The following is a 13,552-nucleotide window of genomic DNA, read 5'->3' as shown; positions in this document are numbered from 1 at the left end:
TTGCCAACCAGAGCAGAAGAGCAGCATCAGTGAGACTAATACATAATGGGCTGTTCTCCTGAGAACAACTGAAATGTTAATGTTAGATACAAAAATGTGTCAGTAGCAGCTGAAAAAGCAAAGACAGGTGATGACAGGAGCTCAGTCTGACCTGCAGTGGTGGTGCAGCCCTGCTTCAGCCGCCGAACCCACTGGAGCACAGTCCAACCATCCTTCAAAACCAGGAAAAAAATGCCCTGCCAGGTGCACTGCCAGGTTTGATTTCAGCAAGCAAGGCTAAAAATGGCCATCCAAAGGCTCGTGAGGCAGCTCTGAGGGGCTGTGCCAGACCCTGCCACACAGCTTTCCACTTTGTCATTAATAGCGTCAGGGCAGCACTGCCATGGAGCTGTTCAGGCTGCGGAGATCTGAGACCTGGTGAATTTTAAAAGCATAGCTAACCTTTGCAAGGCAAACATTCCGATCCTCTTGCAATAATGCATTGCTAGGAACATGTAACAGATCACTGCAGCCGAGTGGTGCTTAACTGTGACCTCTGCCTCTGGATTTTTCAAAGATCGTGCTATGAAATTCCCTTTGGGTCTCAAAACTTTTCCTGAACATTGAACATATTTCAACGACTTCAGAAATATTAGATCTTTTCGGAAGCACTGTCTGCAATGAAATGATCTCTAGACAGAAAACTACATGTTGAAAATCAGAGATTTTTGTGAGTCAACATGAGGCCCAGCTTCTGCTTTTGAGGCTGTATTCCAGTTGTACTGGCACAGCAGCAAGACACATCTTACTGAATAAATCATGCTCTAGCAGAGCTTTGGAGACCTATTATTCTCCACCAAAAAATGGATCTCTTAATCAATTCCTGCCCTCCTGTGTAGCAGCGGTTGTACCCAGGACCCCAGAGCTAAATCCCATGCAGCTTTCCAGGATCATACTTCCATATCCATGGCTGGATGCTAGTCAGAGTGAGGGCTTAAAACCCCTGAACAACATTTCTTGACAATGGTTTGCATTTAATTAATCAAGTTCATGAGCAGATACATCTGTTGGCACATGAAGCACGTCGAATTGAGTATTTTTGTTTTCCTTCTGTGTCCTCTCCATTCATTAGTACTGGCAGTCTATGAAAAAGAAATCTGTGGCTGCTGTAATCAAGAGAGATTGAGCTCTTGCTTTTCTCCTGACTTTTCATCATTGAATATGATTTGTGGCATATGCCCTGGATTGTGCTTAATGTATGCTGGCTGGAGGGAATTCAGACATTTGGGGAATTACAAATAATAGCAGGACTGGCATGGCACTTTTTGCATTATCATGTCACACTGAAAGTATCAGCTTTCAAAGCTATTTACATTTAGTCTTTTGCCACTTATTTTGTTGCTACTATTAGCTGTGGCTTTAATTTATCTCTGGATGCAGGTTTGTCTGTTCATTATCTGAAGATGAATGCTGCAAAACAGGATGCTGGAGTTCCTGAAGAACAGAGACCTTTCCATCCTGCTCATCTATAGCAGTGCAGGGTGCATTATAAAGATAATCCCTGGCTCTGAAACCTGAGAAATTGCAGTGATTCACTAATGACTCCCTGATGCTGTGGAGGTCCCATGGTCACTAGCACAGTCATTTCAGTGGGCGGGGAATGGCTTCAGGACAGGGCTGAGAGACAGAGGAATGATGTTCCAAAACCAGAAGGAAAAGAGCAGCCCTTTTCTCTGTAGCACATACTTGACAGACAAAAAGCTCCTTTGGGCAGAGCAGACACTGCTGGCTCCTCAGCCTGTGTGCCCGCACACCCGGGCACACCCGGGCACACTTCTCAGGACTTTTATTCCAGCCGAGCGGACTTGGGAGGAGAGGATGGCACAGGGAGGAGGGGATGGCACAGGGAAGAAGGGACGGCACTGGGAGGAGGGGATGGCACAGGGAGGAGAGGATGGCACAGGGAAGAAGGGATGGCACAGGGAGGAGGGGATGGCACAGGGAGGAAGGGATGGCACCGGGAAGAGCGGATGGCACAGGGAAGAGCGGATGGCACTGGGAGGAAGGGATGGCACAGGGAGGAAGGAATGGCACCACGAGCGGACTTGGGAGGAGCGGATGGCACAGGGAGGAGAGGATGGCACAGGGAAGAAGGAATGGCACTGGGAGGAAGGGATGGCACCGGGAGGAGGGGGTGGCACAGAGCTCTCCCGGTAGGCCGGGGAGCGTAGGCACTGGATCCTGTTTCGCTGTCACCGCTGCTTGCAGGAAGAGCCTGTGGGAAGGGCAGTGACTCACTTGCTGATGAATAAGTGATTCTAGCGTGTCTCCAGGAGCGGGACAGACTCATTTCCTCACCCCCGGTGTCTGCCGTGCCCACTGCCATGGAGCCCAGACATGGATAGCACGCTGCTGGAGCTGGCAGCCTTTCCACTCCTGGGTGAGAAGAGGATGGAAAGCAGGGGTGGAGCAGAGGCTCAGAGAAACTCCTTTGCAAGGCTCTGCAAAGACACCCGTAGGATGATGTTTAGACTATTGCCTTGGGGTAGAAGGGAGCTGCAAATCTCTTTGTGACACTGAGTGATAAACTGATGCTCAAGTGGGAGGAACCCCAGTCTGCAGGAGGACATGGAGGTTCTCTCCCAGGCTGCAGCTGGCCAGCCTTTCCCCAGACTGCTCACTTTGGGGGCTGGCAGGGCAGCGCTGGATGCTGCTGTGGGTCAGGGCTGCTCGTGGCCCCTTCCAGCCTGAAGGTCCTTGCTCGGGGCTGGGCACAAGCCACAGCCATGGAACATGATCACCTGCAGGCAGCTGCCCTGGGACGATGCTGTCCCCTCCACCCTGGCACTGCAATGGGGATTTGGGGCAGGAGGGGGATCGAGTGGAAAATGAACAAACATAGTTTTGCTAAATATGTTTTCTAAGCAGTTTGTGGCGCACTCTCACTGCAAGGGCAAAGGTTTGCTAAAGATGGCTTGTTTTACAAAGCATTTTCACAAGCAGCTGAGCTGTTAATGTCACTGTTACCTGAGCAGATTTAATTGTGTTACTTCTTGCTCTCAGCTTAGTGTGACATGCTGAGAATGAAAATCACATACCTTTTTGCCTGAAAAAAATGCCATGTTCTGGAGCAGCTTTGAGTGTTTCCTCCAGGGATACATTCACATATTGTTCTGAGCAGTTTTTGCTGCCAAGGTTTGCTGTGGCATTTATTAAAAAATGCTTTCAATACCATTCACCTTTTATCACCACCATGGGTTTAGTTGAAACGATGTGTCCCTCTCTCCTACCAATATCACGTTATTATTGCAGGTAGTGTGCAGATGTGCTCTCGGATGCAAATACAGCTTTTGGAATTAAATCCATGATTTTTGAGTGAGGGCATGTATAGCCTTAAGTCCCATTTTCTCCAAAGGGTGCACACTCTTATCTTCCAATCACTTTGCAGAAGAAGACTGAAAAGAGAAGCATTTTGCAGTTTTTTGTTAGTTGTAATCAATACTCATCCCCTTTGTCCTTCTTTCCCCTGGTGTACATGTGCATCTTTTTATTTTAAGGGATAAAAGAAAGAAGTGATTGAAGGATGGATCATGGTGCTGCCCTGAAAATCTTCACCACTTCAAGCCCTTCTATTCAGACCTGTTCCATAGTCCCCACAGTGCACAGGTCTACAATGTGACACACTTGCTCAAGCCTCTGTAAGTCTGGGTCACTTCAAAGTGTTCACACTCAGATTTGATTTGCTTGATTCAGTGCCATTTTGCAGGGAAAAAAAAAAAAGAAAAAGAAAAAAAAAGGCAGTCTTCAGCTTATGGGCCAGCCCTGTGCAACTAAGGGTTTTGCTATGGAAAAGCTTCATAAAGCCCAAAAAGCAGCATGTGGACAGAAATGATGACAAACCCAAGGCTGCACTGACACCACCTGCTACGGCCACAGTGCCCAGCACTGCTGCCACAACACTTCTCTTGCTGTGATCAAAGCACTGGTGTTTCAAAGAGAAGTTCTTTTAGTCAGACTAAGTAGCTTTTTGAATACATTAGTTTTAAACCTCTGTAAAAATACTGGCAGCTGCTGTCTGGACTGCCCTCATCATAGTTAGATCACAAGCCACAGTGATACTGATTTATAGAAATTGATCTCTTTACCTCATGACCGGGATTTCCAACAAATTTGTGCATTATTAACTCTTTAAGGCCACATAACTGCATTTTTTCAGTTTAAAAAAACCAATTTCTGCAGATGGACAATTAGGGCAGACTGTTCCCACCAAGGGATTCACTTACTAGCCCAGAGCGAGATAGTTTGAGAAAGGTATTTAATGTTAAAAAGGTGTCCCAGCATTTTTGCAGGTTAATACTGAATTGGTCTTGGTTATCACAGATCAACCCATCAGTCCATTTTCTCCTCTTCTGCCCATCAGCCCTTGCACTTTACTGACAGTGCATGGCACCAGCAGATGCACCAAACACAGAGGTGAGAAGGCATCTGCTGAAGCCTGAGTTCAAATCCAGATTAAGGCCTCTCCTTTTGGCACTTCCAGGTGGTTCTCTTGAGCGCCCCACCAATCTGTGGCACTGGGGTTATTTCTTACCCACCCTCCCCTCTACAGCCCACTGTGGTTATGGTCACAGACAGACAGAAGAAAAATCTGAGGGCTTAGAATGATTTTTTTGAGTGTTGTTACCTTTGGGCATTTCTCAGAAAACAGGCTGTGGCTTCCCCTGCAGAGCAAACTGAGCCTCAAGGCAGCAGGACACTGAGCTCACCACGCTCAGCTGGGCACGGGCTGCAAACCTCTCCCTGCCACAGCAGTCACCAACACCAGCAGCACCTGGGGTGTTCATCTGACCTGCTTGGAAAGATTTCCAGGGCAAGAAACCACCTTTCCAGGCAACCTGTCCCTGCACCTCTCTGCTCTCATTGTTTGTTAGAAAGGTTTTCCTACCATTACCCTGAATCATTCCAGCTGTAATTTAAGCCCCTTATCTCCCTGTGAACAGGCAGAACAAATTACTTCCCTCCTCTTTGCAGCTGCTTCTTATGTATTTGAAAACTGCTCTCACACCTTCTTCTCTTCAGGCTAATGCCAGTGCTTTTGGTGTTTACCTTGGCTGTGCTTCTGACATCCAGGAGAATTGGTGATGCAGCAGCTACTCTGCTGAGGAGGATCCATTAAATCTTGGTAGTGAACCAGGCAGTGAGGATTACTTGATAGAGGTGAAATCTTCTACACCAACCAGAAAATTGCAGCAGCCCATTTTCCACAGAGCTGACCTGCTGGCTGTCCAGCAAATAAAACAGGCTTCAGAAAACATGTGGGTTCAGCAGTTTCTGAGTGGATTTTCAAGGATATTTTTCAGCCTGGGACGTAGGGCTCTGTTGAACACATGAGATCAGACCCAGATGAGCTTCAGACATGGTTACAAAAGAAACTTAAGCAGGAGAAATCCCTGTCCAGTGGTGCTGATCCTCAGATGGCCTCTTCTGAGTAAAAGTGCTGCTGTTAAACACACAAAAGCTGTAAGATTTACTGGAGAAATTGCAACTCAATTCTCTTTATACTTTATGTTGTGTGCAACTTCCCAGGAATGCAACAACAGTAAATCAGTAAAGGGCTCTGTGCTGCCATTTGGCAGGAGGTACCAGCCAGGGGGAGGCAGCCGAGCCTGTGCACCCTCCATGCAGCTTTAAATAACTGCACCACTAAAGGGCATGGCCCAGCAGAGCTCTCAGCTCTCAGCCCCAGCACCACCCCATGGGCTGAGCACTCCCTCTGCCCAGGGTATCCGTGGGGAAAAAATCTGTGCTTTCATAGGATGATTTTGTCTATGGGAAGTGCTCAGTATTTGGGGTGGATTCTGCCCTCCTCCCCCCAGCCCAGCTTGGGGGGCAGCAGGGTGCTGTGGGCACAATGCCATTGTGCCCAGCTCCCCTCCTTGCGATCTCCTTGGGAGAGCTGTGTAACACCTGACCTGTGCTGATGTTCCCTTTGTCTCTGGTTTCATAGCAGTGGACCAAAAACGGTGGTTTTCTCTCAAATCCAAACAGCAGTAGGTGCTTAAACAGTAAAAAATGAACGCCCAGCTGCTGCTGCTGCTTCTCGCATGAAAACTGCTGCATACATATTTACTGTGCTGATTAAACAGATCTGCTGCTCTACAGTGGAACAGGGAATTAAAGCACTGTATTTTCAATTTTGTTACCAAATTACAATTCATAAATATTTGGGAAAATAAAGGCATTTACATATACTATAGTGAGAGTGCAGTTGCTGTATGGCTGCCACTTGCTATCACAACCCAGGGTACCATGGTATAAATAATGCTCAGTTCACAGCAGTGGCCTAAAATGACAGCACACTGAATCTACTTTTCTGTCAAGATATATTTTTATTAAGGGTCAGTATAAACTTCAAAAAAAAAACCAAAAAAACAAAAACCTTTAATCATTTGTGCCACTATCTACCCAAAATAGCAAGAGTCTCTAAATTGAATGCAGCTGAATTTTGAAACAGTCAGCTTCCAGGCACAATGTAAATACCTGCCATTTGTAAGGCCATCAGGTAATTTAAATTCATGAGAGTAGCTATAAACATGTACTGAAGTTCTCAGTGGAAAAATGCAGCCCTGCATTACAGGACTAATTCCTGAAAAATATTGTATACAATATTTTGGCTCTTTCCTTCATGTCAACACGTCGTTGTAAATGCAGATGTATGAAAAACATTTAACATCTAAAAGTCCTCTATACTTACTCTTTTAGCTAAAAAAGTAAACTTTTCAGTAATTACTGCAGTAGTGTTTATTTCAAACTTGAAACTGATTTTCCCAATCAAGCCATCCATAAGTGCACACTTTCTAACATGATGATAAATGGAGTACCCACGCAGTTATTTAAGAGTGAGGTGTATTAGACAAGCAAAATGCTGAAGAATTTTCTGGACAATGGAGGGAGGAGTGAAAGATTCCAGATTATGCTAAATTTTCTGTTCTGCCTCTGTCACCACAGGTTTGCTTCTACTTTTATCTGACAAAAGAGATTTTCAGTTATTTTTTCACTCCTTAAACTTTGTTGTGATAACATTACCTACTGTGTAGTAACAATCTAAATAATGTATATTTAAATCCAGCATTTTAGCTTCAGATGTGGTAAAAACACTACATGGTTGAGCCAGGAACACCTATTAGTGCAAGCATAATTTGGAGTATGATTTATCATGCAAAAATATGAATCTGTAGCTCCTACAGAAAATCAGCAGGATTCTTTTACTTTACAAGACATTTTGGACTAAGAGAACATCACACACAATCACACAGTTCTTTCATTTTGACGGGGACAGTCTTCTACAATGTGCAAAATGAGGCACGCCCTGTGTTCCAGTCAGCAGGTCTGTCACACTGGTTAGCTGTCCCATTCTCCATTATTCTGATCGTTGTCCTCCTCTTCTTCAGAATCAGCAGACACTTTCTTAATTCTCTGCATGGCTGCCTTAATGCTCCTCTCTAGCTCATTAGGGGATCCTCTACTGCCATCTCTCTCAGTATCTCGATTCACTTTCCTTAGTTTAACCCCTTGCCTTATGGCAGAGAGGATGTTGTCCTTCACGGAGGCGTACAGATTGGGCTGCTCCGCTTTGCGAAGGTGAACTTCACTGCGCTTCAGAGAAGCCAACACTTCATCCATGGAACCTGCAACACATCAAGCCACTGTTACCAGAGGAAAGAATGAGACAACCACACTTAAGAGGTATGAAGCCCTACCCAAGTGTTCAGGGCTCTTCCTTTAACCTGTGCTAGTGACAGGATGGTCTGTTCTGGCACAAGAATGGTTGTTCTGGCACAGACTCCTTCAAGCTCTGCAACAGCAGGCTCTGGAACTGCTTTTAAAAAGCAATTACAGCTTTTATATCTTGAATTGAGAATCCAATGCCTCTTCATCATTATATAAGGCTGTGCTCTAAGGAAGAAATTATACACAAAGGACAACGCTCTTTTTCATTACAACTTTATGGGCTTTCAAAAAAATTTCACTGAACCAAAAAAATCTCTTGCATTCTGTGTTATAAACAATCCACCATCCCTCCTAGCTTGCCCAGAAGCCTGCTGAGACCGTCAATTGCATTTTTGCTCAGCCAAGAGAAAAATGAAAGGATTTGAGTAGAAGGCTTTAAAGTGCGCCACTGAAGTCACTGGGAGCCAGATCAGGCACTATGCAGGCAGCTCTCTTCTGCATGGACTTGGAAAACAAATTCCTGTTTTACAACATGATTTAGATCTCAGGTGTATGTTTCTGAACCTCAGACCATGAAGAGACCATACTGAGAGTTTCCACTAGACCTCCTGACACACACTGATTTGTGTTTTACTCCTGCTGGACTCTTTGCTGCTTGCTCCAGACTGCCAGGCAGGGAGGCTGTTTCCCTGGACAGCAATAGGTCCAGACCATCTGTGCCTCACGGCTAGAAATATTTTTGCCATGCGCAGTGCACACAAGGTTATGTGATTAACATCAACTACTTGAAATGTAACAGTCTGCTAAAACCTGTGCTACCTTCAGACTAAAAAGGATCAAGCAAAGATCCACCAGATTGCCTTACAAAGCCTGCAAGTAGCCTCTCCTGGCTTTTCACATACAAAGACATGAGTAACCCATAACTAAAATCAACATGTTTATGAAGCTGTTTCAGTAAGTTCCTGTGGTAATTTAGCAATTACAGCTACTTACATGATGGCTTTCTTCAGGAAATAGGGGTAAACAACTAATCAGATCTCTCCAATAAACAAAAAATATGTTTTCTTACCCAAAAATAATAAAAATGCATCAATGTTAGGCTGTGAAGGGCAGCAAATACTAGCTACCAGAAAGGCTGTTCCAATAGTAATCAGACTACTCTGGTGTACAACTCCTGTTGCTAATCAAGGCTTCTTAAAGAGTATCTGTGGTAGTTATCCCATGGATATCCCACACTGAAGTCTGCAGTGGATGCACAGTAGTTTGCCATGGTAACTAAACTGTGTCTCAGCCCTTCAGCTGCTTGTACTTCCCCACAGCTTGGAAGAACTGAAAATGCTGAACTTCCCCCGGTATTTCTGCCTGTGGTTTGCCTCTGAACTGATAGGATACAAAGGCTGCTTGGATGTATTGTGAAGAGTTGAAAAGGAAAAGGAATGTACCACATTTAAAGACATTCTTCATTCTAGCATAAGCTCCACTGTGAAAAACAACAAAAAAATTGCTGCCTTCCAGCTTAGATCAATCTCTCTGACAGTCAAAATATCTGCTCGCCTCAGAGACAAAAATAAACCTGTTAGCAGGATGCAACCAGTGCAGCGCTGGGAGGCTGCTGAGCTCTATTCTCATTCAAACTACTCCTGCAGTTCCCAAGTTCAGCCTTCAATTACACCTGCATGGTCTTGCTAACAAAGCCAAGGTGTAACAGAGCAGAATTTCTTCCCCAGGAATGTATGCCAAAGCTATTCACCTGCCTTTCAAATCCTGGTTGAATTCTGCATGAATTCCCTCCCTTAGGAAACTTTTATTTAGAAACCAAGCAAATTTTAAGTGGACAAAAGCTGTGCACACCGTAGAAACATAAGCAGCCCAATTACCAGCTCTGTAATACATACATCATAAACACTAAAATGTAGCCTTAGTATAGCTAAAAATTTACCCACACTGGTCTTCTGATTGGAACATCAGGACCCTGTGACGTATCTCGAACAGGAAACACAAATCACTGTTACTCATTTAACATCCTGAGCTATGGTCAGTGTTATTGTATGTAGTTTCTTAGACTAAGCTTTCCAGGAGCCTCATTCTCCTGATCAAAACTACACACTATTCCTGTCCAGAAGCAGAGGAGGGAGGGAGACCACAAAAGTACAGGAAATGCATTAAAAAGCACTGGTTGATGTGAGCCTACTTACCTATGCAATTATTTATAGACCTCCTGGATGAGTCATCCTGATTGTGCAGTGCAGGGCTTTGTGAGGGGCTGTCAGAGCTGAGGGGAAGTGGTTTATCCTCGGTGGCTGATGGTGTTTTTAACTGGAGAGGTAGGGGGGGAGGTGGGGGTGGAGGGGGCAAGGGAGGAGGTGGTGGAGGAGGGGGTGGAGATGGAGGAGGGGGTGGTGAGCATGGAGAGACTATCAATTCTTCGCTGTGCTTTTGTTCCTCTCTGTCACCATCAGTAACAAAAATCTGGACAGGGATGTCTGTTGGGGTATTCTGACATGAAGCTTTTGGCTCCTTGTCTTCTACAAGCAGAATGCTCTGTGGCTGCTCAAGAGCTGCCCTTGATGAGGGTGCAGGGGACACAACTGCTGGGGCTGCCCCTGTGCTCGATGCAGGTGGAGGGGACAGCACCACTGCCTGCTGAGGGATGCCTCGTGGCAACTTGGGACTGCGAGGCTGGGGACGAGATGTCTTCAGAACAACATGAGCTGGACACTTCTGGAAAAGGAATCACAAGGCAGGAGGTCACATCTCCATTGGACTGGTCAAAACATAACCCCAATGAGATAAAAAGCCACAGAGCACAGAACTGTCCCACTCACCCATTCAAGCAGAAAATTCAACCCTGAATACATTTAAATTAATAATAAAGCATTTATTTCAAAGCCATCTTCTCCTCACTTGTATTCTTTGCAACAGAGTCCACACCTGGAAACTGTCTCTTTAGGAGATTTAATCCCCTTACTCATTACTCATAATCCTATTTTAGCCTATCCCAGTGGTTGTCTCTGATTGGGACCATGCTCACGTGTGAGCCATGGCTACTTTCTGACATGTTTTGCCACCACTTGGGACTACAGCAGTTCACAGTACTTGCCTCCCTGAATACTTTCAGCCTCTCCAGCGTTTTCTGACGTTCCTGGCTTATCCAAGCTTTTTTCTTTTTCTCCTCCTCTTTTTGTTTGTCTCTCTTCTGCATTAAAACACAAGCAAGTGAGCCTTAGTGTGTGAAAAGCAGCAGCTGCCAGCCTCCCCAGGGCTGCTGCTGGGTACTCACTATCTGAATGCTGTGATGCTGCTGGAAGCGCTTTCTGCTCTCCTCTGCCTGTTGCAGTCTCTGCCGGTGGCTGGCTTCACACTGATCCTGGGAGAAGAGCAGAATTCATGCAACTCTCAGTCAGTCAGTTCACACTTCCTCTGCAACAGCTCTGCCATTAACTCCTGGGCACCAGCCACTAAACAGCAACCACAGCTGGGTGCTTGGCAGTGCCAAGAAAGATGGCTAAGCTCAACTAGTGTCAGATGTGAGACCCTGATGGTGAAGTCTGTGGGACTCCTTCATGGCTAAAGCCGGTGTTCTCCTAATCAGCCATATTTTTATTCATGCTGCAGCATAAATGTATCCAGATGTGACCCAGTTCCCGTCTTACAGTTTAGTTAGAAGAAAAAAAAACAAAAAAAAAAGAGAAGAAAGGGAGACAAAAAGAAAAGAAGAAACAAGCTCATGCAAAGACATGAGGAAGAAGGCAAGAAAGAAGCTAGCAAAGCACTACAAAAATACAAAGCTACTTTTCCCCCTCTCCCTCATTTGCTATAGCTCCCAAGTAGAAAAGGCAGGGAAGCAAAGGTATGGGAAGCACAATGAATGCCTAGCAAGGGTACTCTCTGTTAGTAACAAGTTCCACAGAGACACACAGGTTTCAGTATTTTCTCTGGGAGTTGCTTTTTGTCTCTGTACAGAGGGGGATTATCCACATGGCTGGGCAAGCATTTGCAAATCATGTGGCATTTGGCTTCAGTGTTATACAACCAATAAACAGCAATTAGGTAAAGGAAAACAGAAGCAAAAGAGGTGTCTGCCAAGGAAGCAGTTGCAAGCAAGAGACAATGATGGCTCACAAAACATTTCCAAGGTAATTCCCAGTTTGTCCAGGCTACTGAGTGATAAAAGATCAGACAGACTTGAACCCAAACTCTGCTCTCTGCCCCAGCAGAACTGCAGGTGTAAGCTAAACTCCTCTTACTGAGAAAGTTCATGAGTCAACTTTTTTCTTCCTAGTGCTCTGCTCTGAATAGGAAAAAAAGGAAAAACTGCCCATTCCACAGAACTGAGAGGCTGGAGAGAGAACTGCAGCTGTTAAAGTTTCCCCTTCCTCCTGCTCAAAGGTAAAGTATCAGTGTGCAGGTTGTCCTATCACTGCAGCTTCCTCCACAGGTCAGTTTGCTCCTGTACTGCAGCTGCTCTGGAAAAGGCTGCTAGGGCAAAGCTCCAGCCATCCCCACAGGGCTCTGGTAAGGTCTGGCTGATGGGAAAACACCTGGGTCACCCAGGTATCTCTTTCCAAGCCAGACACACTTGTACCACACCACGGAGCTGTTAAAATCACATTGCCCCTCTTTCTGCTTGCAGGCCTTGGCACTGAGTCATGAATCATCTCGGATGCTCCACCCAAACTTCCCTAATTGTTTCCTGTCCATCCCTCGTGAGTCAAGACATCAGCTGAAGAAAATGCACATCTCCAGGACTGCATTTACTTTTTTGTTCCTGAGGTAGGCTCTCCTCGCACAGACAGTCCCACGCTTTGTCTCCAACTGCTTAGTCTTCTGCCTCAGCATCGTCATTGCTGACAAGTTAGCGTAATGTTGTCCCATGGTCTGTTCAATGACCTTGAGCTCCTCAGGATTTTCACATGTATCATAGTAAACAACTTCATCCTGTTTCTCTAAAAAGGCATTTGGCATTTTTTAAGAAACCAAAAATTGCCACAGTTATTTAAACATTTAAAGAGCTAATGACATTTGAAAAGCCATTGAAGGCAGTGAGTTAGTCATGAGTAAGTGTAAAGCTCCAGAGCTGGGTCCTTCACAGCCATATGCGAACACGTCACGTTACTCACAGGGTGCTCTGCAGGATCAAATTTATGCTGTTAGCACTTGTTATTTAGCTTCCTCTTTCAAATGTCTCGCTGTATTTTAACTCCTACCTTCATCAACTGGAGTTTTCCTGGAAAATGGAAGACTCTTCTGACCAACAGTGGGTGTCTTATTTTACCATTTACCATTTAAGTAACAAGTGGCAGCAATGTTTACCTCACAGTGTACGTGGTAACAGAGAATTCATAAGCACAAATAAGAACACGACTGGTGCCTAACTTGGGTAACTATGTCACAAACAGACACTTAAACTGGAAGACAGTAATATTCAGGTACCATTCTAGCTACAACCACCTCTTTTTGTCACTAGAGGATGCATTTTGTAATTTCCACATGTTAGATTAGAATAAATGATGATGAGTTACAGGACCTACTTCAGCAGGTTCACCATACCCAGCTTCTGTGTGTAGATCTTGCAGCTATTAGGGCAGTTAAGCACTGTCAATATAAATTACTCCATGCTAAACCAGGGCATGCACATATCACAGCTGCTAGCAAGATGAGCAACCGGTGTGACTTTTTTTTTCAACATGTGTTATCGAATTAGTGTCTAATAAATTAAAGTGTCTAATTAAAGACAAAGTATCAGATGGTACCACAGCATTAATGTTCTCCAGCAATGCTTTCTACTAGCAAGACCCAAGCAATGGTATCCTTTTTTTTAAACTGAAAACAGAGCAGCCTA

General features: G+C 45.0%; 1 protein-coding gene across 1 annotated transcript in view; it reads right to left on the bottom strand.

Moving 5' to 3' along the window:
* Positions 1-6,345: 6,345 nt before the first annotated feature.
* WHAMM (WASP homolog associated with actin, golgi membranes and microtubules) overlaps positions 6,346-13,552 on the bottom strand; it is a 13,697-nt gene continuing 6,490 nt past the window's right edge. Inside the window, exons 6-10 of the mRNA XM_039722735.1 lie at positions 12,469-12,656; positions 10,991-11,077; positions 10,811-10,906; positions 9,906-10,431; positions 6,346-7,667 (exon numbers count right to left, since the gene is read on the bottom strand). Coding sequence (XP_039578669.1) covers positions 7,381-7,667; positions 9,906-10,431; positions 10,811-10,906; positions 10,991-11,077; positions 12,469-12,656 — 1,184 coding nt within the window. The 3' untranslated portion in view covers positions 6,346-7,380. The remainder of the gene's footprint in view (positions 7,668-9,905; positions 10,432-10,810; positions 10,907-10,990; positions 11,078-12,468; positions 12,657-13,552) is intronic.

Source organism: Passer montanus, unplaced genomic scaffold, assembly GCF_014805655.1.
Source record: "Passer montanus isolate IOZ18808 unplaced genomic scaffold, ASM1480565v1 scaffold5, whole genome shotgun sequence".
NCBI lineage: Eukaryota > Metazoa > Chordata > Aves > Passeriformes > Passeridae > Passer > Passer montanus.
This window is presented reverse-complemented; position numbering and strand designations above follow the sequence as displayed.